Source organism: Onychomys torridus, chromosome 1 (genome assembly GCF_903995425.1).
Source record: "Onychomys torridus chromosome 1, mOncTor1.1, whole genome shotgun sequence".
NCBI lineage: Eukaryota > Metazoa > Chordata > Mammalia > Rodentia > Cricetidae > Onychomys > Onychomys torridus.
Window position 1 is genome coordinate 125,615,687 of NC_050443.1, and position 27,615 is coordinate 125,643,301.

Here is a 27,615-nt window from a genome sequence, read left to right on the forward strand (position 1 = left end):
GCCCATAACACTTGTTAATGGAACAAATGAACTTTCCCACCATTTGCTTTTTTGCAAAATTTACAGTAAATCCTCTTCATGCTTGAGAACTCATTGAAAGTATTGAGAGAGGTGTAGGGAGAGAAGAGTTGTGAGGGCATCCCGTCCAAGGGCAGGTCCAGGATTCCACTACTTCTGTTCTCCTTGACAACCTGTTTGCATCCATCCTTTGAGATGAATATACAAATATTAACCTGTTGGAAGTATGCACATTTCTCTTCAGTACCAGCAGTTAAGACATGGATACCACCCAGGGCTAATGCTTCTGCAGCCCTTGGCAATGCCAACAGGTTAGCCCACATTAGAAGTCCTTTTGGTCTCTTAACACTAAGACAAACCACTGGCAGATATCAACGTTGAAGTGTGCCACCACCACCAGGCCCTGTTTATCTTTTTAAAAACAAAACCATGTTTGCTCTCTGCTCCATTGCTGTTCATCCACATAGGATCAGCATCAGCAATCCTGAACTCGAGCTCAACTGTCGCCTCTGGTTCAAATGAGCCCATACCCATTGAGGATTCATGGCAATGTGCCATCCAATAAGTCAGGACCCCAGCGCAAAGACCAGTCCTTGCAGGACATTGTGGCTCACTCTGCATCTCCACCACTTGGGAGGCTGAGGGAGGGCTGCTGTGAGTCCCATACCAACCTGGGCTGACTCAAAACAAATTAACAAAACCCAAACCAACAGCCCTCTTAAGTCTGCACACAGGATTGCTCAACCTCTGGTCATCCTGTCTCTACACCACTTTTAACTTGGGACAAACGCCTTACCAGTCTGCCACAGAACATAGAAAACCTTTTAATAGTATAAAAACCGAGGGTTCTGGAAAGGGGATGGAAGTTTGAAGAGGCTAGGATAGACCAGAAAGGGCCGGTAGACAGGGTGTGGTGGTGCACACCTCTAATCCCAGCACTTGGGAGGTAGCTGCTAGTGGATCTGAGTTCTAGGCCAGCCTAGGCTACATGCTAAGACCTTGTCTCAGAATACGAAAACTAGTAAAAAGTGTGGGCAGAGAAGCGGTTCTCATCTGCAGCACCTACTCTTGGTAGCCCCCAAGAAGACACAAAGCTCCTGAGACACCCCCATTCTAGCTTCTCGTACAAAGGGAGAGGTCACTGAGGAGCTGGGCACAGCAGAGCCCCACTGCCCAAGGAAGACGGAAGACCTCTACTCACCCTTGGCTTGGTCCCCACCCCACCCCAGTTCAAGACTCATCCTTCAAGACAACAGTTCACTGCAGAGTAGTCACAGGCTGCCCTCTGTTTACAGCTAGCAGACTCCAGTCCTAGCAATGTTCTCGTCTGAGCTCAAAATCTGTCTAAGCAGCAACATTTTCCAGTTGCAATGAGACACCATAGCCCAATTCATGTACAGGTTGGTTCCCATGATGAATCAGTTACATTCCTACCTGAGACTAAAATTGTGTTTACAAGAATGATACAGTAACTTTAGTCATGTACCAAAAGATAAATGAAGCCCAACTCCTGAGGCAGGTGAGAATTACAAGTTCACACCCAAGTCTCAAGCCCGCACCAGCTTCCAAGAGTGAAGACATGAAAAACTCATACCTCATCATGTTAAAGCTGTTTCCCCAAACAAAAAACACTGTTTGAAATACAAACTGGGAATGTTCTAGACCATTAAGTTCCAAGTACTTCCTTACCTGGACACTCAACGCCATTATCCCATGTGATTCAGCATCACATCTGCAGCCATTACCAGCTCCCAGTGAGCACCCCCTCTCCCGGCTAGTGGACAGCTGCTCAGACCAGCTAGTTTTGCCAGGGTGAAGGTTACCCTGCTTCGATGACAAAGCCGGGGCAGTGAGTCTAGGCCTGACTGTGATATGAAGTGACAGGGGTCGAGAATGTAACAGCCATACAACAATTCTAAGGAGTTTCGATCTCAAACCTTTATTTTGCTGTAAAGGAGAAAATGGTTAGTGGCTGGCTGTACACACTTCAGAACACTTTAGTACAAACAAGTGGGTGCTGGGACCTGCTATTACAGCTCTCTCCACAATTCCCCATTCCAACATGACCAACACTCTGCTGTTCCAATGACAGTGATCATTCCTGGTCACACCACCATTTTAGACCACACACATAGACAACATAAAACAGACAAAATCACCAACCCGGAAGACAAAGACCCCGAGGTAACAGTACTGGGGACTTGATTTAAGGGAAAGACAAGAAAAGCCATTGACAACTTTGGCACTTCAGACACCCAGGGTTTCCAGAGTTAATTTTTACAGAGTGTTCTTAGTAAGATGTCCCAGGCAGCCCCGTTTGACTTTATTTCCCAAACTCATTTGACAATTACAGCCTCCCCTCTGCTCCGGGAAGGCACCACCATTCAAGGTAAGAACACAATGTATTCATTGCAGCCTTAGCAAGGGTACACACAAGGATCAGGTTTTTTCTACCAAACACCACAGTCATGTCATAGCAAGTGCAAGGCCTTGTCCCCTGTCACAATGACTGATCTGTTAGTCAAGTAAATACCCCGGTCGTCTCCTGGTCAATCCCAGAAAAATCGGTATGTGTTTCATAAGGCATGACTCACATATTAAATTCCTGTACTGTTTCCTAAGGCATGACTCACATTAAATTCCTGTAGGTGGTTCATAAGGCATGACTCACATTAAATTCCTGTAGGTGGTTCATAAGGCATGACTTGCAAGTTAAATTCCTTTAGATACAACAATTTTCAACCACACAGTATCTGATAGGATTTGAATTATAAACCCAGCAGTCTGTCAACCTCAACTGCGAGGACCCATGCTTCAAGAGCCCACGATGTGGGCATTTACAAGCCCCTCCCCAGCACTCCTCTCCACCCCACGCCCATAGGCTGGCATGGGATGGGCAGTCTTGAGTCTGACACCATCTTTCAAGCAACTGAACAAAGTTCAGATACAACTTCAGTATTGCCCGTTTGACAGCAAAGCAAAACAATTTTGCTTCCCCCCCCCTTAGGATTTTTATGTTCCAGGCACCCACATGAGGATTCACCATCAACTTACACATTTTCCTAATGAGATATTTAGTTCCCAAACTGTTACTCCAATCAGCCCACACCCCTTGCCGGCACCCCCAATCCCTCAAACCTCTGGCCAAGACACCAATGCCAAGGTGAGCCCCACTCTCTCCTGCAATCCCACCTCTGGTGCACAAGTATTCTCAAGCCTGATCCAGCAAAACTCCAGGTTAAGCTGGAAGGCGACGTTTTAGCTGACACCTGTAATCCCAGCACGCTTGAGAGCAGAGGCCAGCCTGGTATACACAGCCAGGCCAAGTCAGAATCACTCAGTGGGGTAACACCTGCCTACCACCCAGTACCAAACCAAAGCCACAGAAAGATTCTCAGGGATCACTGCAGGCCCACCATTCCCTTGTAGGTACCAGATGCTATCCCAATGCCCAAATCAGATATGCCGTCTACAAATCACCAAAAACCTTGCGGCCAGCTTGTACCCTCCCATACTTTTTTAAAAAGGCAACACCCCACCATGTAGCAGTCGGCCTCATCTAATACTCTTCCACTTTCTTTCAGTCATTTAAAATTGAACAGCGTTCCCCAACACCCAAAAGTTTTATCACACTTAGGAATTCCTCTGACCAATGCAGAGGCAGGCATGCTGTAGATCAGGGAAGGTGTCAGGTCCCCGGGCTCCTCTGCAAACACCATCTACAAGGCATCATGCTGTGTTGAGGGTTCTACACTTTAAGCAATCTTCTCGAAGCCAAGTTCGTAGCACAGAACTAAAGACTGGAGGCTTGATTTAGAAGATGCAGCAGCTGAATGCCTCTACCTCCAGGAAGGGGGGTGCTGGCTGGCATTCATGCATCCGGAGAATGGTGCTCCCAGAAAAAGACATTCATCCGGAACATTCATAGCCGACAGCCACTCCAGCACGAAGCGTTTGCCCGTCCCCACCCCCATAAGCTGGTTTGAACCACTTAAAAGGATGGCTTTCTGAACACAGGGCTTCCTGAGTAAGGCCTGGACACATGGCAGTGCAGAACTTCCTAAGCCTCTGGAATTCACTGTGTAGGCATCAACTTAGGTCGCTGTCTCCTCCAGGGTCTGCCCTCCTGCAATGCTAGGACTCACTGGCAGGGGGTCCATTTCTCTTGGTGCCATCTGCTTGCCATGATGAACACTACAGTAATAAACCACGTCCATGAGGCATTTGGGTGACTGGAACCATGGCTGTGAACCCACCCAGGGGTCCACAGTCAAGCCCCACCCTCTGCAAATCAACACCAACCCTCCCCACCCAGTCAGGGTGTCCTCCACTTTTACCAGAAATACCAAGATACCGAGTCCAAGACTCCAACACCAACTCTCTACCTTACCCAGGCTTACCAGATCACCCAGAGGCAAGGCTTTAAGTGAACCCATAACCTCAGAGTTAGAAGGAAGAGAAGGGGAGAGAGATCACAGAAGAGGGAACCACGGAACCTAGGCAAAGTCCACAGGGGGTTACTGCCACCTGAAAAATAAAGCTGTGATCAATGTGGTCAAGACGCGCGCCTTCAATCTCGGTGGTCCCCGCTGAGCAGTCCTGTCAGGTGTGAAGACAACTCCTTGCCTGTACCACCACTCCGCGGCCACCCCTCACACCCAGGACTGGGTGCTGTCAGGCCAAGCCCAAATTACATACCACCCGGGGCCAGAGCCGTCAGCCCCGGGAAACTCAGTCCACTTTCCTTAAGACCAGGCCTCATCCCCAGGCGGGTTCACAACCCCTATCTGGAAAAAAAGGGTCTGCTGGTATTGTCAAGTTCAAAGGGGATCCCCACTGCCCACCTAGCCCTGTGCCCACTGCCTGTCCTTCAAGGTATCCAGGGCCTCAAGGGCCCGAGCCCACCTGTCTTCACCACCTGCTCTGCCACTCAAGCTAGAACTCTCGGCCCACGTAGGCCCGTGAGACTTGTGCCCTCCTGGAGGTCTGCCCCCACTCCTACAGACTGGGGGGCCAGCCTGGCCTTGAAGGCTGCTGCCCCTGTGTGGATTGTTGAAGGCGCTTTGGAAGCTGCCGTCCACACGACCACCGTCCCCAAACCCAGTCTCCATTTTAGTTAGCTGCCCATCTCCCTCTTCCATGCCAGTGGCTGCCTCTTCCAGCTCTCTCATCTGAGCCCTGAACTAGCCACTTCCTCCCCACCAGTAAGCCCAGACGGCACTAAGCCCAGACGGCAGCCCTCCTTGCCACTAACTCCTGCTGGTGGCGGGGGACACAACTTTTGCTTTTATAGCCCTGGGTCGCGTCACCCAGGCATTGCTCAACGGGACGATTCCTCCACGGACACTTAAAAAAAAAAGTTCCTCCCCGACCTAGCCAAAGGAGGCCACGAGGGGCGTTGCCGCCTTCCATCGACGGCCACTCCCTCGGCCTGCTCCCGGGCTGGAGGGCACAGCTGAAGGTGTCTGGGAGGTGACCACCGTGCTGGGCAGGCCTGGCTGCTTCCAAAGGGCCGGGCCGGGGTGGCGGGGCACCCTGACTGGCAGGAAGGAAAAGGACAGGTCACCTGGGGTCACCACGCCCCGAAAGAAGGGCCGGCAGGGCGCATGGAAAATTCCACCGGGTGGCGGAGGGATCTCTGCGGACGGAGGGGGGGTTGCGCGTGACTCCTGGGGCGTTGCCGCCCGCTGGGCGGTGACGTCAGCCGGGCGGGGGTGGGGAAGAGCTAGCCCCGGAGTTAGGGTAGGGCGGGCCGTTCGTTTGCGTCCGAGGTGGTTCGGGCATGGGGGTGGAGGGGAAGGGGGCTCTGAGCTGCGGGAGAAGGAAAAGCAAGGGTTTTGTAGGAAACACAGAGTGAGGGTGCGTGGGTAAAAGCGAGTGATTGCAGGGCGGCTTGCACAGATCAGTGATTTTCCAAAGCATCTTCCTTGGGGGTGTGGGAGGGTGAGAAAATGGTTTTTCTTTTAAGCTGCGTTCCTCTGCGACAGTTTATGGCCTGTGCTGGGGTCCAGGGAGGGGGTTCGAGGACCACAGGGGTGCAGGCTGGTTGTCCACTTGGGGTGGGGCCCAGCCGGGGTTCAGAAGCCGACCTTGTCCCAAAGCTGAGCAAGGAGAGACGGGGTGGGGGTTGGTGAGGTTTTTGAAAAGGGGAATTGTCACCGCCCGTGCCAATGAGGGGCCCCAGACAGCCCGAGACATCTCGGCTCTGGTGTCGCCCGCCCCCCCCCCCCCCAAAAAAAAACCCACAAGACTGGAAGGACAGTTGAAGTCAACCGAATTAGAAAGGCAGCTGGCGGGCTAGCTGCCGGAAGTCTCCAGGGTCGCCACCCACACTACAAACAAACGCACCCTGTGACAACAGGCTCCCCTGACAACCAGGCGGGAAAGCCAGGGGAGGGGGAACGTCCGGCCTCTGGCCCATGGAATCTGCAGGCGTGGCCCGGCCCAGGCTGCACCCTGTTCCCGGAAAACTGGTGACTCTCACATGACCAGCAGTACAGAGGGTGATTATGTGGCAAGCGCCGGCTTGTTCACTGGTGCATGCTTAGCCTGGTTCTTACGCCACGTATATTCCTTCCCAGGACTGCCCTGTCGGTCTTTAACTGGTTTATTTTCCTGGTTTTTGTTTGTTTTTTCTTCTTAATTCCAGGCATTGTTATTCATACTGCCCAGGAAATCACGGCAATCCTCCTGCCTCAACCTTTCCAGTGCCGGGACTACGGGCATTTACCTCTCTGTCTGCCTTTGTCCCCTCTGCTTCATCCTGGCGACATTTCCAGGCGTGGGTGATGGGGGTGGTGACCGCCGGAGAGAACAGGGAGTTCCCTGTCAAAATGTTCTAGAAAGCCGGGAGGGAGGCGTCTGAAACCAAGCCGGAGAGGCTTCCCTGCAGCTTTGCATGCCCAGGCTGTGGAGTCAGCCCTTTCTTTCCGTCTTTGAGGTGCTTAGGCACTGCCCAACCACCTCCAGAGCCCATGGTGTTCTCTTTACTTCTGGTCTCAAGATGCCCCCACATCATTCCTGGTCCCAGGAACAGCCGTTAAGACTTACTTTTTGAATGACTAGGCTAGGGCTAATATGTGACACACAAAACCAGGGTTATATGAAACCCGTTCCTTAGTCACAAATAAATAGGGTACTTGTGTCCCCAGTCCCCAAGGGCAGTATGGCAGGTTCAGAGGTTCCTGATCTTCAAGGACAGTTTTCCTGGAGAAGAGAATGTATTTGAGGGGCCAGGGCTGTGACCATCCTTTCTTGGTGGACAGACACAGCCTGGGTTCTGCTTGCTTCCTCTTCAGAGATGACCTCCACCGCGTTGAAGGACAAGGAAGGGCAGCCACAGCAGCCGGCTTCCCATATCAAAACAAGCTGTCCTGGAGACGGTTGTAAACAGGGCTTTGGGTGGGGCTGGGTGGGGCCTGCCGTTTCTACCCGGAGCCTTACCCTGGGCCTTCCCAGCCAGCTATGGGGTTCTGGGTTACAGGGGGATAAAGAAAAAAGGGGTCTTTTTTGTGAGTTCTGAAACCAGGTGGGGGCCCACACTCTCCAAGCCCTTTCTCAAGGACATGGCAGTCCCCATTGGCCCTGCCATCTTCCTTGGAAGTCAGCTCAACCCTGTTGATTCCAAACACAGGCACACCTCGGGGAAGGACCTCAGGATTTCCTACAAAAACTCTTGGACTAGTGGGAAAGAAGTGATGGTGCTCTCTAGGCTGGCCCTAAAGGCAAGGCCATGCCAGCATCGATGTTACCACTAGAGAATATTCTGGAACTCAGCCGCCCCCTCCCCATGGATCCAGTTCCTGGACTGTAGCCTCTTGGGTTCCCTTGGGCTTTTCCTTGTGCCAGAGACCACCTTTGCCTGGTCTTGTTCACACTGAGCCCTGAAACCTGGAACGTAGATCAGGAAACTGCCTAGTCACGGTGTGCTGGCAGGAACTTGCCTCTCCCAATCTGCTGGCCTTGCGTCAGCCAGAGCATAAAAAGAGCCTGGGCCCTGCCCAAGCCTGCTAGGCTCTTCCTGTGTGTGTATGGGGAGGGGGGGGGGATGGGGTAGGAGGGGGGGGGGGTAGGAGGGGAGCTGCACTGCTTCTGCTTCCACCCTGCTTTCCCCATCTCTTCCAGAAGCATATTGTTTTTATGGAAACAGGTCTTACCCAGTGGCTCCTTGTCACCTCCACTCCTCCTGTAGGCCAGGGCCACAAAGTCACCTCTCAGTGAGCCTCTCGGCCCTAGCTACAAATCTGTCCCCCGAACTTGATCTGTGGGGGGTGAGGTTTCTGGGCCCACAGGAGGTAGGCCCCCATGTGGGTGACTTCACTGTTTAGGTTTTCTAAAGGTCACTCTGAATCCTGTGAGGTTCTTGGTAAATATTTGTGGGCTGACTCAAACAAGGACCTCAGGTCAGCGGCACCCATGATACATGTAGTGTTAGGCCCTGGTCCTGACACCCAAGGCTCAAAGACTGAGGTGGCTAGGGGAGAAGGCGATTTGAGAACTAAATGTAAGCAGAAGGGACTTGAGGGGAGGTCACTGGAGGTGGAGGCTTGGGTTCTGTTGTCCAGGTTTGCAAGGCCAAGGAAACCTGCCTGCCTCGTTCTATTTTCCTGGCCCTCTCAGGTCTAAAGGCAGGAAGAAGGGGAGGTGTTCTCAGACCGCAGGAGACTGCTCAGGTGTGGCACCCTGCCTTTCTTGGGCACGTGGGGTCTGTGGGCTCCTCATTTCAGAAGCCCTTTGCCAGCCTCCGAGGGTTGGCAGCCCTCAGCTAGGCTTGCACGATGTGACTTGGATGATGTCAGCCCCAGGCACCCAGAGCTCTTTGGACTGTGTTCCTGGCAGGCCCCACATTCCAAAGTGTAGGGCCCTGGACCCCCATTTTGGGTAACTGACACCTGGCTTGCCGACCTTGAGCAGATGTCCTCCTTATGCTGAGTCCCTGCCGGTTTCCTCCTTACTGAACACTCCCGGGAGGTTCTTTGTTTGTGTATCCTGCATTTGGTGTAAACAGCTTAGATGTAAGAATGTAGAACATTGGGTAGCCCTCCCGGGGTCCTCCATTGTGCTGTAAGCCTGTATTTAAGGTCTCCTCCCTCCTTCAATAAACAGCATTCGGCATTCTGCTGGGGCAAATGACCAGCTGTTTCTTGTCTCTGTTTTTTAATCCACAGCCCCTTGCTCGGACATGGTGAATGGGTGGTTACCGCAACACCTGAGCACTTAGCCTGACCTTGCCCTGGGTTCTTGAGCTCCAGGCCCCTTGGTACTCCCCTTCCTGAACCTTCTCCATGTTCACCTTTCTGCCACCCTGTCCTCCAGATGGAATTGGGGGGCCCAGCCCCCAGGCATTTTACCCTGGGTCCCCCAATAGACCCCCATGACCCCTCTAGTGCTTACCTACTGACAAGGCCTGGCTTTCCTAGGTTCCTCAGCTTGTCCTGTGTGCCCTTTCCCAGCTTCCTCCCCAGTCCGCACTGCTAATCCTGGCAGCGGTTCCTCTGGGGCCATCTGCTGACACCCTTGTCCTACATATCTCCCCGCACCCTCCAAAAGCCCTTCCTCCTTCTCCAGGACCAGCTGTGTGCACACAGGGCACCCTTAAACGGACATGTCCTCAGCCCAGGATGTGCTTGCCACTCTAAGGACCATACCACCCTGGTACACTAGACTGTCCTTGAGCCTTCTACAACCTGCTGTGGTCTGAGTGCCAACCATGAACAATCACAGAGCCAGGGCTTATGCCAGTGCACAGTAGTAGGCAGAGTAAAAAATCCCTCTGCTGACCTTGACGTTGTATAGGAAGCCTGAATTCAAGGCTGAGGGTGTCAGTGGTCCTTACTGACACCACCACCCAAATGCCAGTGGCAGGTGAAGGGGAGACAGAGAAGTCCTAGAGAGGAGTTGGGACTTAGTCTATTGTAAATCCTATTTATATAAAATAATTTAAATCTGGGATCAAGGGAGTTCCTCAGTAGTAGAGTGCTTACCAGGATTCACAAGGCCATAGGTTTGACCCCTGGCATTATTAGAAATGAAATAGCTAGAGGGTTCAGTAGGTGGGGCATGGAGAGGCCTGATTTAAAGAGGGCCGACAGCTGGAAAACAGGAAGGTGTGGGGTGGGTGCTTGAGACAGCTGCTTCTGGGGGAACTGGGTGAAACACCAGGGCGTGGGGGTGTTACTCTGCCCACCTCTGGAGTTCCCCAAACAGTCCTGCTGACTTGAAATATTTTGACAGAGTTGTTATTTTACAGAAAAACAGGTTCCAAAGCAGAATCCATTTCAAGGTCCTGGATCCTGGGGTTCTTGGATACCTGGGTTCTAGAACCCAGAGGCCGGAGGAGGGTCCTGGCCATCAGGAGTCGGAGAGTGTGCTCCAGTGGGGGTTCTGTACCTGGAGGCACACCTCTGTTTCTGGCTTGGACAGGCCTAGGCCAGAAATGCTGGCTCATGCTGCCTGAAGCCCAGCAGAAAGAAAGGGAGGGCTCAGCTGCCCCCTGCTGGTCACAGCTGAGGAGGCTGTTTCTCTCAGGGCACAAGAAAAAGGGTTCATCCATCCCTTGGCACTGGACTTGCTGCTGAAAACCGAACCTGTGAGACCCGGGCTCAGCCCTGTATCTCAGCTCCGGATGCAGCTGGGTAACCCATCTGTGTTCTCTGAAATGTGGGGTGGGTTGGGGCAGGTGGAAGTATCAGGGACAAGGATGGGCAGTGAGAATCTGTCCTGAGATCTACTCTTCCTTGGGTCCAGGCTGCTCATGTCTGCCAGGTTCCAGGTCAAAGCCAGGCCTCCTTCCGGACCTCTATGTTCCATGAAGCTGAGCTGAGGGTGCAGTCCACTGTGGTAAACGTGGAGGCAGGAAGGAGACAGTTGGTCACACTTGTGTCCAAAGTCATAAATTAGAGATGAGCCAGACTTAGCTTGCTTTCTCTCTTTTCGAGACAAGGTTTATTTGTGTAGCCCTGGCTGTCCTGGAACTCATTGTGTAGACCAGGCTGGCCTCAAACTCACAGAGATCCGCCTGCCTCTGCTTCCAGAGTGCTGGGATTACAGATGTGCGTTGTCCCCCCTCCCCCATGCTTTTCCTTCTCATCAGACAACACCTGTAAGACAGCAGTGTGTGAAGCGGAGGCCAGGGGCCGAAAACTCCTGAGGGAACTGGCCACCACTGCAGTCATTCCCATGCAGGGTCCTTCCCAAGTCCTCGTTGGCTATCTCGAGGATGCCTGGAGTTGATCTGGGCTCCAGACCCTCAAGTTAAGCCACCTTTAGCCTTCAGCCTCTCATTGTGGTGTCCTATCTCCATTGCTCTGTCAAGGCAGAGCTGGTATAGGACAGGGTGGGGCACAACGCTCTCAACCCTGACATCAAGTAGTTGGGCGAAGAGAGCTTCAAGGTCTTGTATGGTGTCTGTGTGTATGGGAGACATATTTTGCATTTATACCATGCAACAACAGGATACCTGGATTAGGTCCTTGGGCAGACATTGAACTGGGCTGGAGTCATGCTCTGGCAAGGTTTTCAGACGACCATGGGCCAGAAACTCCGCATGGCCAGATCCCTCTCACCTGGTCACTGACCCCTTTTCAAGGTAGCCAGTCCAGCCAGCCCAGTGCAGGGAGTATGACAGAGCCTGGTCAGAGACAGAGTGAACTGTTACTGGGTATGGTGGCATACACCTCTAACCCCAGCACAAGGAGGTAGATACTGGCTGATCAGAGTTTGAGGGTAGCCTGATCTGTGTAGTGATTCCAGGCCAGCCAGGACTACATAGTAAGACCCTATGTTATGAAATAATCCTTTTGTACACTGTGAAGATGTGTCACTCTGGTTGGTTTAATAAAAAGCTGAATGGCCAATAGCAAGGCAGGATTCCCAGGCACACAGGATGCTGGGAAGAATGTCAGAGTTGCAAGGAGACATGGAGGAAGCATGACATGTAGATGAGGTAGCAAGCCAGGAGCCAAGTGGCAGCACATAAATTAATAGAAATGGGTTAAGTTGTAAGAGCTAGTAAGCCAGGCAAGCCGCGGTGGCACATGCCTTTAATCCCAGCACTCGGGAGGCAGAGGCAGGTGGATCTCTGTGAGTTGGAGGCCAGCCTGGTCTACAGAGGGAGATCCAGGACAGGCACCAAAACTACAGAGAAACCCTGTCTTGAAAAACAAAACAAACAAACAAAAAACCACCCAAACCCAAAACCCAGCCAGTAAGCCTGAACTATCGGTGGAGATTTCATAATTAATGAGCCTCTGTGTGGTTATTTGGGAGCTGTCTGGTAGGGCAGAGAGTTGCTACAACCCTGTCTCAGAACAAAGTGGGGGAGTGCTGGAGAGATGGCTCTGAGGTTAAGAGCACCAACTGCTCTTCCAGAGGTCCTGAGTTCAATTCCCAGCAACCACATGGTGGCTCACTACCATCTGTAATGAGCCCTGGTGCCCTCTTCTGGCCTGCAGGGATACATGCTGTATACATAATAAATAAATAAATCTTTAAAAAAAAAACAAAACAAAACAAAAGGAAGGGGACGTTGTAGAATATCCAGGGAGTATAGAGGATGGACAAGAGATAGGGTGGGCACAGTGATGCCCTCCAAGAAAAGGAGTCTCTGAATCCTGGAGCCTCTAGTTCTTCCAGGTTACCTGGCTCTAATATTGTCAACCTGACAAACCTCTGAGCATGCTTGTGAATGAGGCAGTTTCTAGATTTGCCTAGGTGAGGTGGGTGGGCAGCACTGTCCTATGGACTGCGGTCCCAGAGTGAATAAAGGGAGAAAGCAAGCTGAGCACTAGTGTGCATCTGCTTCCTGACTGGGTGTGGTGGACCACTGCTCCAGCTTCTGCTGTTCCCTCCATGATGGGCGAACAGACCCTCCCTTCCTTAACTGCATTGTCAGGTATTTCGTCCCGGCAACAAGACAAGTAACCAATCAAATGGCCAAAGGCATCTGAAGCTATCCGGTTGCTGACCACAGGGACAGCATCCTGTCCCAGCATTATCACAAGGCCCCCAATCACAGAAAGACTGGCGAATGGAAGGTCGGAGTATGTGATGTAAGGACTGCTTGTTAGCACTAAATCTAAGAACCAAGGGGCCAAGAGCAAAGGCATGTAGTGTCTCAGACATTGGAAGTTAACAGTGCCCTACAGACTCAGGAAGACATGCTCCCTGCCCACACCTCCATTTAGCTCATCAAGACTTCCAACCTGCATGATTATGAGGTACTGAATGGCTGGACTAAGCCACTGTGGTAATGGTGATGTCACAGTGGCAACAGGAAATTGACTCTGGTGGTAGGGAAGTGTGGAATATTAGTTTAAGATGTTACATTCACTTATGCGGTGGAACATTTGTTTAATGCTGCAAAAATGTGTTGCATTTTTTTTTTTTTTTTTTTTTTTGGTTTTTCAAGACAGGGTTTTTCTGTAGCTCTGGAGGCTGTCCTGGAACTCGCTTTGTAGACCAGGCTGGCCTCGAACTCACAGAGATCCACCTGCCTCTGCCTCCCGAGTGCTGGGATTACAGGCGTGCGCCGCCGCCACCACCACCACCCAGCATGTTGCATTCTTTTATGTTGCATTTGTTTAGCTACATTCTGTGAAGCTGTTACTTTGCCTGCCTAAAATACCTGACTAGTTTAATAAAGAGCTGGTTGGCCAATAGTGAGGCAGGAGAAAGGACAGGCGGGGCTGCCAGGCAGAGTATAGATATGAGGAGGAATCTAGAGAAGAGGGAGGAGTGAGAAGAGGAGGAGAGGAGGACACCAGGGGTCAGCCACCCAGCTGGCCTCAGAATAAGAAGCAAAGAAAGATATATAGAAAACATAAAGGTAAAAAGCCCAGAGGCAAAATGTAGTTAAAGAGAAACTGGGTAATTTATGTTAGGAAAGCTGACTAGAAACAAGCCAAGCTAAGGCCAGACATTCATAAGAATACGTCTCCATATATTTATTTGGGAGCTGGGTGGTGGGCCCCCAAAGAGTGAAAATAAAAATTGAACTCAGTGCGTCTGGGTAGGAGGAAGGGGTATCAGGCACCCTGCCATGCTGGTCCAGGTCACTAGTGTGGCCCTGCCTCTCCTCCCCCCAGGTCCCCAGATACAGAGGTTGAAGGTGCCAAGAAAATATTGCTAACAGCTCCCAGCACATGGACCAGGCACTGAAGCACCCAGAATCTTTGAGGTCATTATTGTCAATCAACCTGCCCAAAATGGTAGCACCGTTAGTCACAGCAGCCTGGCAGAGGCCGCCCAGAGGATGGCATCTCTCTAGCTGTTAGGTATGGCAGGCAGGCGACATGCCCCAGTTGTAAGATCACTGTGCCTCAGGGACACATGGCTAAGCTGAAGCCAGTGTTTGTCCCACAGGGCCAAAGCTCACATCCTGTTGCCTCTGCAGCTTGCTGTGGGAAACAGCCTGGTAACCAGAAGGACCTCGGAGGCCAAGGAAGGCAAAGGATCCGCAGAGCTCCTCCTGGACCCACCTGAGCCCGGGTCTTCCCAAACCACCTCCTCCCAGACCGAGAAGGGTGTCCAGGAGCCGCCAGATGAGACTTTCCTGGGGTGAAGTCCTGAGACTATATTCTAGACACACAGGCCATGTATAGTCAGGACACCCTGGCTATTCCATATTATAAACATGCCAAAGTATGGTAGGCACTGATTTTATTAATAAGTCAAATGACAGGAAAGACTGAGGACACTCGGGACATCTAGTCACAGTGCTCTGTCCCAGAGGGTTAAGGCACAAGTGATGCTTAATGGAAATACATAGTTTGTGTGCGCACACACACACACACACACACACACATCCTGGCCCCTCACATAACACACCTGGAACCATCAACAGCAGTCGGGCAGACCAAGGCTGTTGCCCAGAGAGTAGGCGGGCAGCTCTGGGAGGGCATATGGCTCCAAGAGGACTGATTAGAAGTGCAGGTAAAGTCACGACAAATAGACATTCCAAAAGCGAAGCCAGCCTTTTCAATCTGCTGCCAACCCCAAGGAGCCCACTGGGCAGGTAAGCTGCTCTCACTTAGAGAAATGTGAGGGTTTGCATTTCTGTGGTTTTCCACTGAGAAGACAAAGCTGAGCTCTGTGTCTCTGGGGCCCTGTGGGAATTCCCAGGAAGTACTAGGAGCTGTACACTCACCAGGGTGGGGCCTGAGGGCCTGGGAAGCATCCCACCCTGGACCAGCCCCTCTCTAGAGCAGTCGCTGCTGCCAGGGGAGCAGAGCCAGGCTCCCTTACAATATCCTTAGGAGAAAAGGCTTGGGTTAGTGTGGCCGGCCTCAGGGAGGCCCACAGTGCAGTTCTGAGGCTAGCACGGGGATTGCTTGAGTTACCAGGTCATCTCAACAAGGCAGAAGAGACAAGATGAAATCTAACACCCAAGACCCAGAAGACAGGAAAAGAACGGGCCTGGCACGTGTGGCACAGCCATTCAAGCTCAGGGAGATGGAAGGGCTTGCCTTGTGTGGAGTGTGGAGCCAGTCCCTAGGAGAGAGACCAGACACACAGGCCTCCATGTGCAGAGCGGATTCCAGTCCCACACACCCCAGGAGAGAAGGCAGAGCCTGTCCTGGCAGTGTGGGAGGAATGTCAGAAGAAGGAATACAAGATCGGTCACTGCGGTCCTAGAGACCAAGGGCAAACACTGAACTCGCGGGCCCTGAGCTCTGGCCAGTCACCTGCCATCGGAACTGCCAGCAGCCCCTTCAGAGAGGACACAGTCCACGTGGGGATGAACAGGAGGGGCAGCTGCTGGGCCTGGAGTTCAGGAAGAAGCAGGTTGTAGAGAGGGCTGCAGGCTAGTCCTCCCAGTCAGGTTCAGGGCAGGCTCGGACATCGCTTTTCCAAAGCAGATCCTGCACAGCACGGCCCAGGCCCACAGCCTCTGGGACTGATGTGGCTTGGTCCTGTCTAGGGCAGTGCCTATTCAGGTCTGCGGCATCCAGATGTCAGGCACGGCTTCCCTCAGCTCTGCTCCAGGCTGTCATCAGTGGGCTGTACCACGGTGTAGCTGCCCTGGCTGGTGGAGAGCTGCCGGCTGAAGAAGGATGTGGTGCGCTTTGGTTTCACCCGCTTGATCCCCCTGCCTGGGAGGGTGAGAGAGAGAGACAGGCTGAGGAGAGGGGCTGGGAGGAGGCAGCTTCTTCTGGAGTCTGAACTGTGCTTTCCCCTTAGAGGTGTTGTCACTCTGAGCCTGTCTCCACCCCGGACCCCATCATCAGTGGCAGGACAAAGCCACGGTCACCCTCGCCAATCCCAGACTGGCTCCGCCGCCGGCTGACTTTCACTAAGACAAGTACAGTTGACAGTGGGAAGCCAAACAGGTGATGGAGGGCAGTGGCTGTGGTCAGGCGTGATGACAGTGACGCCTTGGTCTGCCTGCTCGCATCCCTAAACTCAGCAACTCATGAGGGAAACATCCAGTTCCAACAACAGGCCTTTTCACCAAATGCTCAGCTAGAAACCCTCCAACGCTCAGGCCAAACAAAGGCGTGACAAGTTTGCACAATGCAGGCCAGGGTGTCTGAGGATCATTTCAAGGTCTAGTTCAGCAAGAGCTACAGTGAAGACAGTGCATAATACACTAAAATGAAAAGAAACAGGGGAGAGATGGCTCAGAGGTTAAGAACACTGGCTGTTCTTCCAGAGGTCCTGAGTTCGATTCCCAGCAACCACATGGTGGCTCACAACCACCTGTAATGAGATCTGGCGCCCTCTTCTGGTCTGCAGGCTGAACACTCACTGTATACATAATAAATACAGAAAAAAAAAAAAGAAAGAAAGAAATGTTGGGACTAGGGAGATGGGCTCAGCTGCGAAGCACTCTAGCTGCTCTTCCAGAGGACCTAAGTTCAGTTCCCAGGACTGACATGGCAGCTCACAACCATCTGTAACTCCAATTCCAAGGGATCTAATGCCCTCTTCTGGGTACCACACACCCAAGCAGTACATAGACACACATGCAGACAAACACCTATAGACGTTAAATAATTAAAAAATTAAACTAAGCTGGGCGGTGGCAGTGAATACCTCTAATTCTAGCATTCAGGAGGCAGAGACAAGCAGATCTCTTCAAGTTTGAGGCCAGCCTGGTCTACAGATTAAGTTCCAGGACAGCCAAGGCTACATAGAGAAATCCTGTCTCAACAAACAAGCAAACAAAAACAAAACAGATTAACTAAAAAAAACAAAACAAAACAAAACAAAAACCTAAGAATTTCCGGGTACTGGTGGTGCATGCCTTTAATCCCAGCACTCGGGAGGCAGAGCTAGGTGGATCTCTGTGAGTTCGAGGACAGCTTGGGCTACAGAGTGAGTTCCAGGAAAGGCGCAAAGCTATACAGAGAAACCCTGTCTCAGAAAAAAACAAACAAAACAACAACAACAAAAACCCTAAGAATCAGTTTTACTTTGAAGGTAGAAGTTCAGTTTAAAGCAATCTGAGCAGGGCATGGTGGCACACAACTTTAATCTCAGATGCAGAGGCAAGCAGCTCTCTATGAGTTCAAGGCCAGCCTGGTCTACATAGCAAGTTCCAGGGCAGCCCTGTCTCAAAAAAATAAGTAAAATAAAGTCATCTTTGGTTATATATGGAGTTTGAGGCCAGCCTGGGATACATGAGATCTTGTTTCCAAAGGACAAAATATGAATGTGGTATCCTGCTTCAAATGCTGAAATAGGACAAATGTATACACTCAGAGATCCAGAAGAAAGTGTAAGTGTGTGTATGTGTGTGGGAGAGAGAGAGAGAGAGAGAGAGAGAGAGAGAGAGAGAGAGAGAGAGAGAGAGAGAGAGAGAGAGAGAGAGAGAGAGAGAGAAAACAAACAAAAACACCAAAAAAACCAAACAGGGTCTCACTGTGTAGCTCTATGGTGGACTAGACCCTGATTATATAGACCAGCTTGCCTTTAAACTCCCAAGTGCTGAGATCAAAGGTGTGTGTCACCACACCTGGCTAATTTCTTTTTTTTCTTTTTTCTTTTTGGTTTGTCAAGACAGGGTTTCTCTGTACAACCCTGGCTGTCCTGGAACTCGCTTTGTAGACCAGGCTGGCCTCGAACTCACAGAGATCCACCTGCCTCTGACTCCCGAGTGCTGGGATTAAAGGTGTGCAGCACCATACCTGGCTGATTTCTTTTTAATTACATGGTTTTTCTCTGTGTGTAGCTGGCTATAGGGTGTGCCTGACATGACATACATACATGTGGAGGTCAGGGTCTGTTCTGTTTCCCACCCTGTGGGTCCAAGGGATCGGACCCAGCTGTCAGGCTTCATGGAAGGCACCTCTACCCACTGAGCTATCTCACACTGGCCCTAGTACTACACTAAAAAAAAAAAAAAAAAAAAAAAAAAAAAAAAAAAAATGGAATGAAGAAGGGGCTGGAGAGATGGCTCAGAGGTTAGGAGCACTGACTGTTCTTCCAGAGGTCCTGAGTTCAATTCCCAGCAACCACATGGTGGCTCACAGCCATCTGCAATGAGATCTGGTGCCCTCTTCTGGCCTGCAGGGACACATGTAGGTAGAATACTATATACATAATAAATAATTCTTTCTTGTTTTCCATGTCCTAGAAGATGCTACAATGGACATGTCTGTCAGTGCAGCAGTAAGATGGGACAGACAGGAAATGTCCCTGAGGGCTGAGGCCCCAGCTCTTCCTTCTCCCACCCTCTGGAGTCCCCATGGCATGTGTGCATGTGTGTGCTGCATACACACTGTGTGTGCAATACCAGAGGCTTACCGTCTTCCACATAGTCAATGGTGGAGAGATGCTGAATCCGGCTACACACCACGCTACCCTGTCTCCGCAGCTTGGGGCGCTGAATGGAAGGTAGAGAGGGGCTGGGAGCTTCCTGGGGACCAGATGCACTCTCTTGGGGCTCAGCGGCCTGGCTCAGCTCAATGCAATACTCAATGAGGCCACTCATCAGCTCAGCCTGGGGAGGAGAGAGGGGCTGGTGTGAGGCCACAGAGCAGCAACTGTTGAGGGACATCATGCAGAGACAACAGCCCCAAAGCCTTTGCTTCCTGGTGGGGGCAGGTGGCAGGAGAGGGGAAGAGAGAACAGGTAGGCTTTCTAGGGACTAGAGAGAGCAGGGAAGATGTCTCTGATGTGACTTCAGGTAAGGTCTAGAAAGGAGGGACATGCTAGTCAGAAGGCACAGCTCAGGAGGCTGTGTGGATGTGCTAGTCAGAAGGCATACAGACTGGAAGGTTGTCTGTATGCCTTGTTGTCTGCCGCCATGCTACACATGAAACCCTCAAGAGCTGGCAGGAAGCTACCAGAGCTGCAGGCTGTGGGGTGTATGAGTAACAAATCCATTGCACTTCTTTCCTCCTTCCCTTTTGAGGCAGGACTCACTAGGGAGCCCATACTGGCCTTGACCTCACTATCTTCATGCCTCAGCTTCTGGGGCTGGATACAGGCATGTGCCACCTGGCTTCAAATGGCTTGTTAAGTATTTCAGAATTCCAACTAAGGAATGCTCAGCTGATAAAGCATATGCAAACACTGAAAAGACCATGAAACTCTGAAATTGGTCACATTCTTCTCTATTTAGAAAGGTTTATGTTCACTTCCTGAGTGTTTTGCCTGTAGCATGTATGTGCCTGGTAAACAGGAGGTCAGAAGCACGCCAGGTCCCCTGGAACTGGAGTTAAAAGCAGCTATGAGGCACCATATGGTGGGTGCAAACGGACCCCAGTCCTCTCCAAGTCTTAACCCTGAGCCGTTTCCCCAGGCACTGTCTCATTCTTTAAAAAGCGTAGTTGTGTGTATGAGTGTGTGCTTGTATGTGTGTGCATGTGTGTACAATGTTTGGGAGTTACTTCTTCTCTTCCATCTCACTTGAGGAAGAACCTCCCATTTCTTCAGCTTTGCTAAGTACCCCATGCTATCTGGCCCATGGGTTTCTAGGAGATTCTCCTGTCTCTATGTCCCATCTACCACAGGAGGGAGGGGATTACAGATGCATGTTACATTTGGCCTTTTATGGGGGATCCAGGGTTGTAGACTCAGGTCAGTCTTGTGCCTCCTGCCTGGGTCCATAGTGCATACCACTGGGCCTGATACCAATTGTCAACCTCAAATGGAGCTTTGGTACCCTATCTACTGTGATTATTAGTGAATGATACACACCAACCAATGGCTTAGACCAGTGAATCCAGAAAATAAAACGAACAAACAACACAACAACAAACCACACATAGGGGCTGGAGAGATGGCTCAGTGGTTAAGAGCCTTTGCAGCTTTTCCAGAGGACCTGGGTTCAATTCCCAGCACCTGTGTTAGGTGAACCACAACTTCCTGTAACTCCAGCTAACCTCTAAGGGCTCCTGCATACATATGACATACACATAAACCTTAACAAAAATATGAAAACTAAAACAAAACCTCACATATACATACATAGCCAATTAACTTTGCAAGAGTAATCCCACTGAGGAAGGACAGCTTCCAATAGCAGACAACAGACAACTGGCTATCCATAAGTATCAAACAAATCTTGACCTATATAGCAAACCAGCAAATAAACTTGGACCATGGTAGCACACACCACCAATCCTAGCATTTGGGACCCCTACTTTGAGACCAACTTGGCCTATATACTAAGTTCCAGGTTACATAGTGAGAACTTGTCTTAAAAAACAAACACCAGGCCTGGAGATGAGGGTCAACTCATAGAGTGCTTTCCCACCATGCATGAAGCCCAGACTCCTTCTTCAGCACCACAGAAATGTGGTCACGCATGTCTGCAATCCTAGCACTCACAAGGCAGAGGCAGGAGGATCAGAAGTTCAAGGTCGTGCTCACCTACATAGCAAGTCTGAGGTTAGCTTGGGTTATAGGAGACTACCTATGAACGTGAGTGTGTGTTTGTATGAGAGAAATTTCATTAGAATTAAAATATCTCACTGGGTGGTGGTGGCAGCACCCAGGAGGTAGAGACAGAAGAATCTGTAGATGAGGCCAGCCTGGTCTACAGAGCACGTTACAGGACAGCCAGGGCTACACGGAGAAACCCTGTCTCAAAACAAAACAAAAAACAGAAAGGAAGGAAGGAAGGAAGGAAGGAAGGAAGGAAGGAAGGAAGGAAGGAAGAAGGAAGGGAAGAAAGAAAGAAAGAAAGAAAGGAAGGAAGGAAAAGAAAGAACAGAAAAGAAAAGGAAGAAAATGAAAAGCCAGCCAGGCTTAGTGCCACATTCCTTTAATCCAGCACTCGGGAGGCAGAGGCAGGCCCATTTCTTGAGTCTGAGGTCAGCCTGGTCTATAGAGCGAGTTCCAGGACAGCCAGGGCTATGTAGAACAACCCTGTCTCAAAGAAAACAAAGTGGGGTGTGGGGGTGGCTGGAGAGATGGCTCAGCAGTTAAGAGCATGACTGGCCGCTCTTCCACAGGACCCAAGTTCAATTCCCAGCACCCACATGGCAGCTCACAACTGTAACTTCAGTTCCAGGGCATCTGACATCCTCACACAGATATACATGCAGGCAAACCCCTAATGTACGCTAAACAAACAAACAAACAACAAATCTTTAAAAATGAAAGGAGAGATAGGTACTGACAGGAGGTATCTGCTAACATCTGACAAGGGGGCCAGTGTGCAAAGGCAGAGTGAACTCTCACCATCTGTGATGAAGGCGACGTGACAGCAAAAGGACAAAGCTGGGCACGGGGCACCCGCCCTTAATGCCGGTACTGCCAGTAGAGGCGGGTGACCTCTGTGAGTGCTAGGCCACAGGGCCTGTATCAGCTCCAGGCTAGCCAGAGCTACACACTGAAATCTGTCTCAAAGCAACACACACACAAACCACACATACACACACACACACACACACACACACAACACAACACACATACACACACACACACCTACACCCCCACACACCACACACACACCACACATACAAAAACACACACCACACCACACCACACACACACCACACATCACACACACACACACACCCCCCCCCACAAATGATCTGAGCTGACACTGCCCAGGTCTTCGGGCAGCAATTAACCAGTATGGAAAGATCCCATCACCAGTCACTAACTGGGAAAGTACTAACTAAACCTGCAGTGTCCCATCCCACTACTGAGCTATTACAACAGCAAACAACTAAAACCTGACAATACCCAGTGCTTGCCACAGTGGAAGCAACCACAGAAACAGGAACAGGAAGCAGTACCGAGCTCTGGAAAGCAGGCTGGCTGTTTAAAAACACGCTATGCACAAATGATCAGTGCCGCTCACTGGGAAAAGTCAAAGTGGGAACAACTTAGGTGCTCTTCAATGGGTAAGTGAGCCGTGTACCTGTGCAGCCGGCCACTGAGCTGTAAGAAGGGATGAACGGGACCCGCGGGTGAGGTCATTCAGTGACAGAGGACTTGCCTAGTGTGTATGGCCTTGGGTTTGATCCCCAGCAGCGGAAAGCAGGAGAGGAAAAAGAAAGAGAATGAACAGACACACCACCCACAGTGGATGAATCTAAAAGCATGTTGTTTAGTGAAAGGCAGCGACCCTCAGCGGCTGCCACATAACAACTCAGGGAAGGGCTGAACACAAACAACTTGTGTTCTATCTGCTGCTCAGGAGGTATCTGGGCATTCAAGATTTTGGAAGACCGGAGGGAGAGGACATGTGTTTTTAATGACAGGAGTCCTGGAATTTGTCTATGTGCTAAAGGAAGAAAGAGCCGGCAAGAACAGTCCCCAGAAAGGCTCACAGCAGGCACAGCTCTACTGTGGCCGAGTAGGAAGAGAAGAATGGATGGTGGGTGGAGAGAATGGATGTCCTTAACACAGGCCCTCAGGGCCTCTGCACCTGCTCCTCAGCTGTCCTCCGGGCCTTCTGCAACAGGGATGGCATGGCTGTGCAGACAGCGTGGGCCAGCCCTCGAGGGATAGCCTGCAGCTGCCACCCCCTGGTATGTGACTCCAGAGCAGGTGCAGAGCTCACCAGGGCTGCTCAGGCCAACTGAAGCCAGAAACTCTTCCCAGGCCCTGGGCAGCACTCCAACCTCCTCCCCAGGCACCTGGGAGCTTCCGGGTTTGGGATTAACTGGAGACATGGTCCCAGCCTCTCTGTCTGAGTGTGTGTGACTGCGTCACTACCTGCTTGGAGTAGATCCTCAGGAGCTTGTTGACAGGCGTGCCCTCACTGTCACCATCAAACTCCAGCCAGAGCACAGGCTCCTCCTCCTCGGGGGATGTGTGGTCCCATGACAGCTCCTGAAAGCGCAGACCCAGCAGCACATGCTGGGCAGCGGGAACAAAGGACAGGCTTAACCTTCCACTCTCCATCAGGTCCCCAACAGGCTCCTGAAGGGGACACTTCCCCGTGCGCTTGACTCTCCGTACTGATTTATTTTCCTGAGAGAAGGTCTCACTATGTAGCCCAGGCTAGCCTCAGGCTCACAGGGATCTGCCTTCCTCTTCCTCCGTCTGCTGGGATTAAGGGATATTTATTGTGCCTGTTTGTGACACTGAGCACTGAACTCAGCCGTATGTATCCAAGGCAAGAGCTCTACCACCGACTAGAGCCCCAGACCTCCACACTAAGTCTGCATGCCTTCCTGTACAAGGCCAGGAATCCATACTCTTCAGTGAGTCCCTCCAGCAGGTCAGGCCTCTGAGGTCCGGGAATCAGCCAGGTCAAGGGTTTTGCCCTGAGAACAACAGCTAGGATGGGCATGCCAGGGACAGGTGCAGGCATCTGCTGGACAAGGAGGGCCGAGACACCACTGTCTGCACGGTGAGCCAGAGATAAGGCAGATACCAAGTCAGGGGGCTCTTGGCCAGCTCAGGGAGCTCCATCAGGAGTCTGTGAAAAATGGCCGCCAGTCTCCACCACTGGCCGGGAGCAGCAGCAAGGTGCTGCCAGATACTACCCACTCAGAGTCAGGATCCCAGCTGCCACCCCTCTGCATGGCTTAGAACACACTCAAAGAAGGTCCCAGAATGCGTGAGCATGACTTCAGGGACACCAGAGGGAGGGAGAGTCCCACACACAGTCTACTCAATACCTGCAGTCTCAGGGGAACCAGGAAGACATGGACAAGACCCCCACTCCCTTTGCCCCACCCCGAGGAGCTGGTACCTTCTCCTTGCTGTCGATGACATGCACACCCTCCAGACTGATGGCCACGGTAACCGGTTTGCGCCCACCCCGATGCAAAAAGCCCTGGGCCGGCTTGTCGATCTCTCCATGGAAGAAGGCACACCTGGAGAGGGCACCAGTCAGCTGCCACCCCAGCACCCAGCACACCCGAGAGGACTACTCTGGGACCCAGACGCTTGAGCCATTTGGGTGACTGAAGGGTAAACACAAGTCTGTCTTGGTGGTGGGGGACAGAAACAGGAAGTAACAGGGAGGTATCGGAGATGCTAACACCTGACTGGCTATGTAGGACTGGGCTGAGCAGGAAGGAGGACCTGGGTAACATGGCACTAGGTGGGCACTGTGGGCACACCCAGGAAAGTGCACAGTCAGCTGCATCAGGGACCCCTAGGAGCCTGGGTGCCTCAGGTGAGGGGTAAGGTTGAGCCTGCTGCACTGTCCATGGCAAAGATCCTTTAGCAGCAGGAACCTGCTGGGGCACTCAGGAAGGGAGGGCTGCCTAGGACAGTGGCATCTGGGCCTAACGCTGAAGGGAAAAGCAAGGTAGTTTCAGGGTGGCCAGACACCTAGGTGCCGTCTCCTCTGCAGCAGGCCATGATTTCACTCGCCTACGCCACAGCTATAGTCAAAGCAGGAGGGGACCAGCGGAGAGTGCACGCCCCTCTTCTGGAGAATTCTGCACCCCACCTCAGCTCCTAAGCTCAGCTGATGAAGAATCTGAAGCTGTCATAGACCCCCACTCCCATGAACTTTTCACATTCCTGGATCGCCCAGTAGTGAGTATATGCGTGCGTGCGTGTACACACACACACACACACACACACACACACACACACACGCACGCACGCACGCACGCACGCACGCACGCACGCACAGTCACCTCATCCATTATTAAAACCAGTAAATCCTTTGTCCTTGCTCTGCCCACATCTCCTGCTCCACTGTCCAGTAAAATTCCATAAAAGCTAGGCACACGCTCTGTTACAGTTTTCTTTTCAGTTTTTTGAGACAGGGTTTCTCTGTGTAATAGCCCAGGCTGTCCTGGAACTCACTCTGTAGACCAGGTTGGCCTCAAACTCACAGAGATCTGCCTGCCTCTGCCTCCCGAGTGCCGGGATTAAAGGTGGGCGCCACCACCAACTGGGTCCCTGGCCATTTCTCAGGGCTCCAGATTTGAAACAATTCACCAATCTCTTTTTTTAGCCCCAGACCAGGAACCCAAATGCCTATATGGAATCACCACACAGACATCTAATTGGCATCTTTCAGTCGGCACACCCAAAACCAAGTTCCCACCTTACGGAACCTGCTCCACTCAAGCCAGCATCCCAGCAAATGGCAACTGGCCAACACAGCAGGCTAGTGTAGGAAACCATGTGTCTGTATTACTGTTCCCACCTCCTCTGCTCTCCTGGCTGCTATTTACAGTGGTTCCCTCTGTTGTCCCACAGAGCAGCTTCTTCTCTGTGGGGCGTGCCCCCATAAGGGGCTGTGGCACATTGGGGAGGACGGAAGAAGGAGTGAGGGCTGGAGATGGGAAGGGAGCAGGATGGTACCACTGGCGGTCTACAGGACTGGAAGAGGGGCAGGCGCTCCCAAGATGCACCACTTACCCGTAGAAGGGCAGCTCGTGGCACTTGAGGAGGTAGGCGCGATAGTGGGAGCCCAAGGTGGTCTCAGGCTCACTGTCACCGCCTGTTGCTTCCTTTACCTGGCGGTAGGCATTCAGCAGGCCTTGCTCGCCTGGCCCGGTCTTGGCCCCACGGCCCCGGAAGGCAGCAAGGAGGCCATGGCCTCGTTTGCAGAGGTGGGCAGGAAGGAAGGAATCCAACTTCTCCCTGCAGGGGAAGGAAACGGGTAGAAGTGGCCCTTCCGGGGTGTTGAGGTCCTCAGGGTGTGAGCACTGTGCTCACAGCATGGGCAAAGCTTGACAGGCGGCTATAAACCTTTTTTTTTTTTTTTTTTTTTTTTGCCGGAGCTGAGGACCGAACCCAGGGCCTTGTGCTTGCTAGGCAAGCGCTCTGCCACTGAGCTAAATCCCCAGCCCTAGGCTATGAACCTTTAAGGCATGACTACACCAATGCCCTCTGCTGTGCAGCAGTATAGCCGAGTCTTTCTCTGTACCACCACCAACCAAATAACATCACAGAGACTTCTTTTTTTGCCTGTTTGTTTTTCTCGAGACAGGGTTTTTCTGTGTGGCTTTGGAGTCTGTCCTGGATCTCGCTGATTTAGTAGGATCTCATAGACAAAGCTGGCCTCGAACTCACAGACATCTGCCTGGCTCTGCCTCCCAAGTGCTGGGATTAAAGGCGCACCAGCACTGCCCAGACAGAGACTTCTTATTAATTATAAAAGCTTGGCCTGGCCGGGCGTTGGTGGCGCACGCCTTTAAACCCAGCACTCAGGAGGCAGAGGCAGGTGGATCTCTGTGAGTTTGAGGCCAGCCTGGTCTACAGAGCGAGTTCCAGGAAAGGCACAAAGCTACACAGAGAAACCCTGTCTTGGGGGGGAAAAAAAAAAAAAAAAAAGCTCGGCCTGTGCTTAGGCTTGTCCACTAGCTCTAATAACTTAAACTAACCTGCTTCTGTTAACCTACGTTTTACCATGTGGCTTTTTACCTCTCTTTCACTTCGCATGTCTGACCTCCTCTGCGTCTCCTTGGCGTCTGACTCATGCCTAGATTCACTTCCTCTCTCTCTGCCCAGAAGTCCCGCCTGTACTTCCTGCCTAGCTATTGGCCGTTCAAATCTTTATTAAACCAATTGCAGTAATATTATCTGCACACAGTGTACAAGTATCCCACAACACATTAGGGGTGACAGGGGTCCTGAACTGCACAGATTCCCCACTGTCCCCACCCAGCAGTGGCCTGCTCAGCCTGGCTCCAGGCCAATCCTGCCTGATATGCAAGGCCCCCTGCTGAGCTGGGGTGGGGGTGGGGACCGACGCCCTTCCTCTCTAAGAGAGCAATGAGTTCCCAGAAGAAGGGAACTCATAACAACTTCTAAGCCATGGAGGGGATAAGAGACCCAGAATACACACGGGGGAGCCCAGAGCAGCAGGCACAGGTGTGGTCAGATCGGACCTCCACAGGACAGGCTCTGAAGCACTGTGAGACCAGCAAGGGGCACCTGCCTATCTGCAGGGTAGGGACAGCGCTGCCCCCTATTCCTAGGAACAGCTGCCTTTACACTAAGACACGAAAAGCTCTGCAAGCCTCGGCCCAGGACTTGGGAGGGGCAGGCTAGGGCTACCATCTGCAGCCACGCTGGGACCCTGCTCTCTCCTGCACCAGGCAGAACCTCCCTCCCTGTCACACCACCTGTTTACCCAGGAAGCTCAAGAGACAGACAGGTGTCACCAGACCAGTCTTCACCCAAGAGGGAAGGAGACAAACATTCTAACACCCACTGCATGCTGGGTACTATGGAGAACCCCTTTCCCATCGCATGAGGTTTGGGACACCG

At 51.9% G+C, this 27,615-nt stretch overlaps 1 protein-coding gene and 1 long non-coding RNA gene across 2 annotated transcripts in view; both read right to left on the reverse strand.

Annotated features, from left to right (window-relative positions):
* Positions 1-1,934: 1,934 nt before the first annotated feature.
* LOC118569177 lies at positions 1,935-5,611 on the reverse strand. The gene is made up of 2 exons (XR_004943017.1): positions 5,391-5,611; positions 1,935-4,805 (listed from the first exon to the last, which is right to left on the reverse strand). It is a non-coding gene; the product is annotated as an uncharacterized LOC118569177 (long non-coding RNA).
* Positions 5,612-14,640: 9,029 nt separating this feature from the next.
* Positions 14,641-27,615, reverse strand: part of Frmd8 (FERM domain containing 8) — a 14,340-nt gene continuing 1,365 nt past the window's right edge. The window contains exons 3-7 of the mRNA XM_036178077.1: positions 25,759-26,053; positions 24,125-24,248; positions 23,140-23,283; positions 18,766-18,961; positions 14,641-16,109 (exon numbers count right to left, since the gene is read on the reverse strand). Coding sequence (XP_036033970.1) covers positions 15,988-16,109; positions 18,766-18,961; positions 23,140-23,283; positions 24,125-24,248; positions 25,759-26,053 — 881 coding nt within the window. The 3' untranslated portion in view covers positions 14,641-15,987. The remainder of the gene's footprint in view (positions 16,110-18,765; positions 18,962-23,139; positions 23,284-24,124; positions 24,249-25,758; positions 26,054-27,615) is intronic.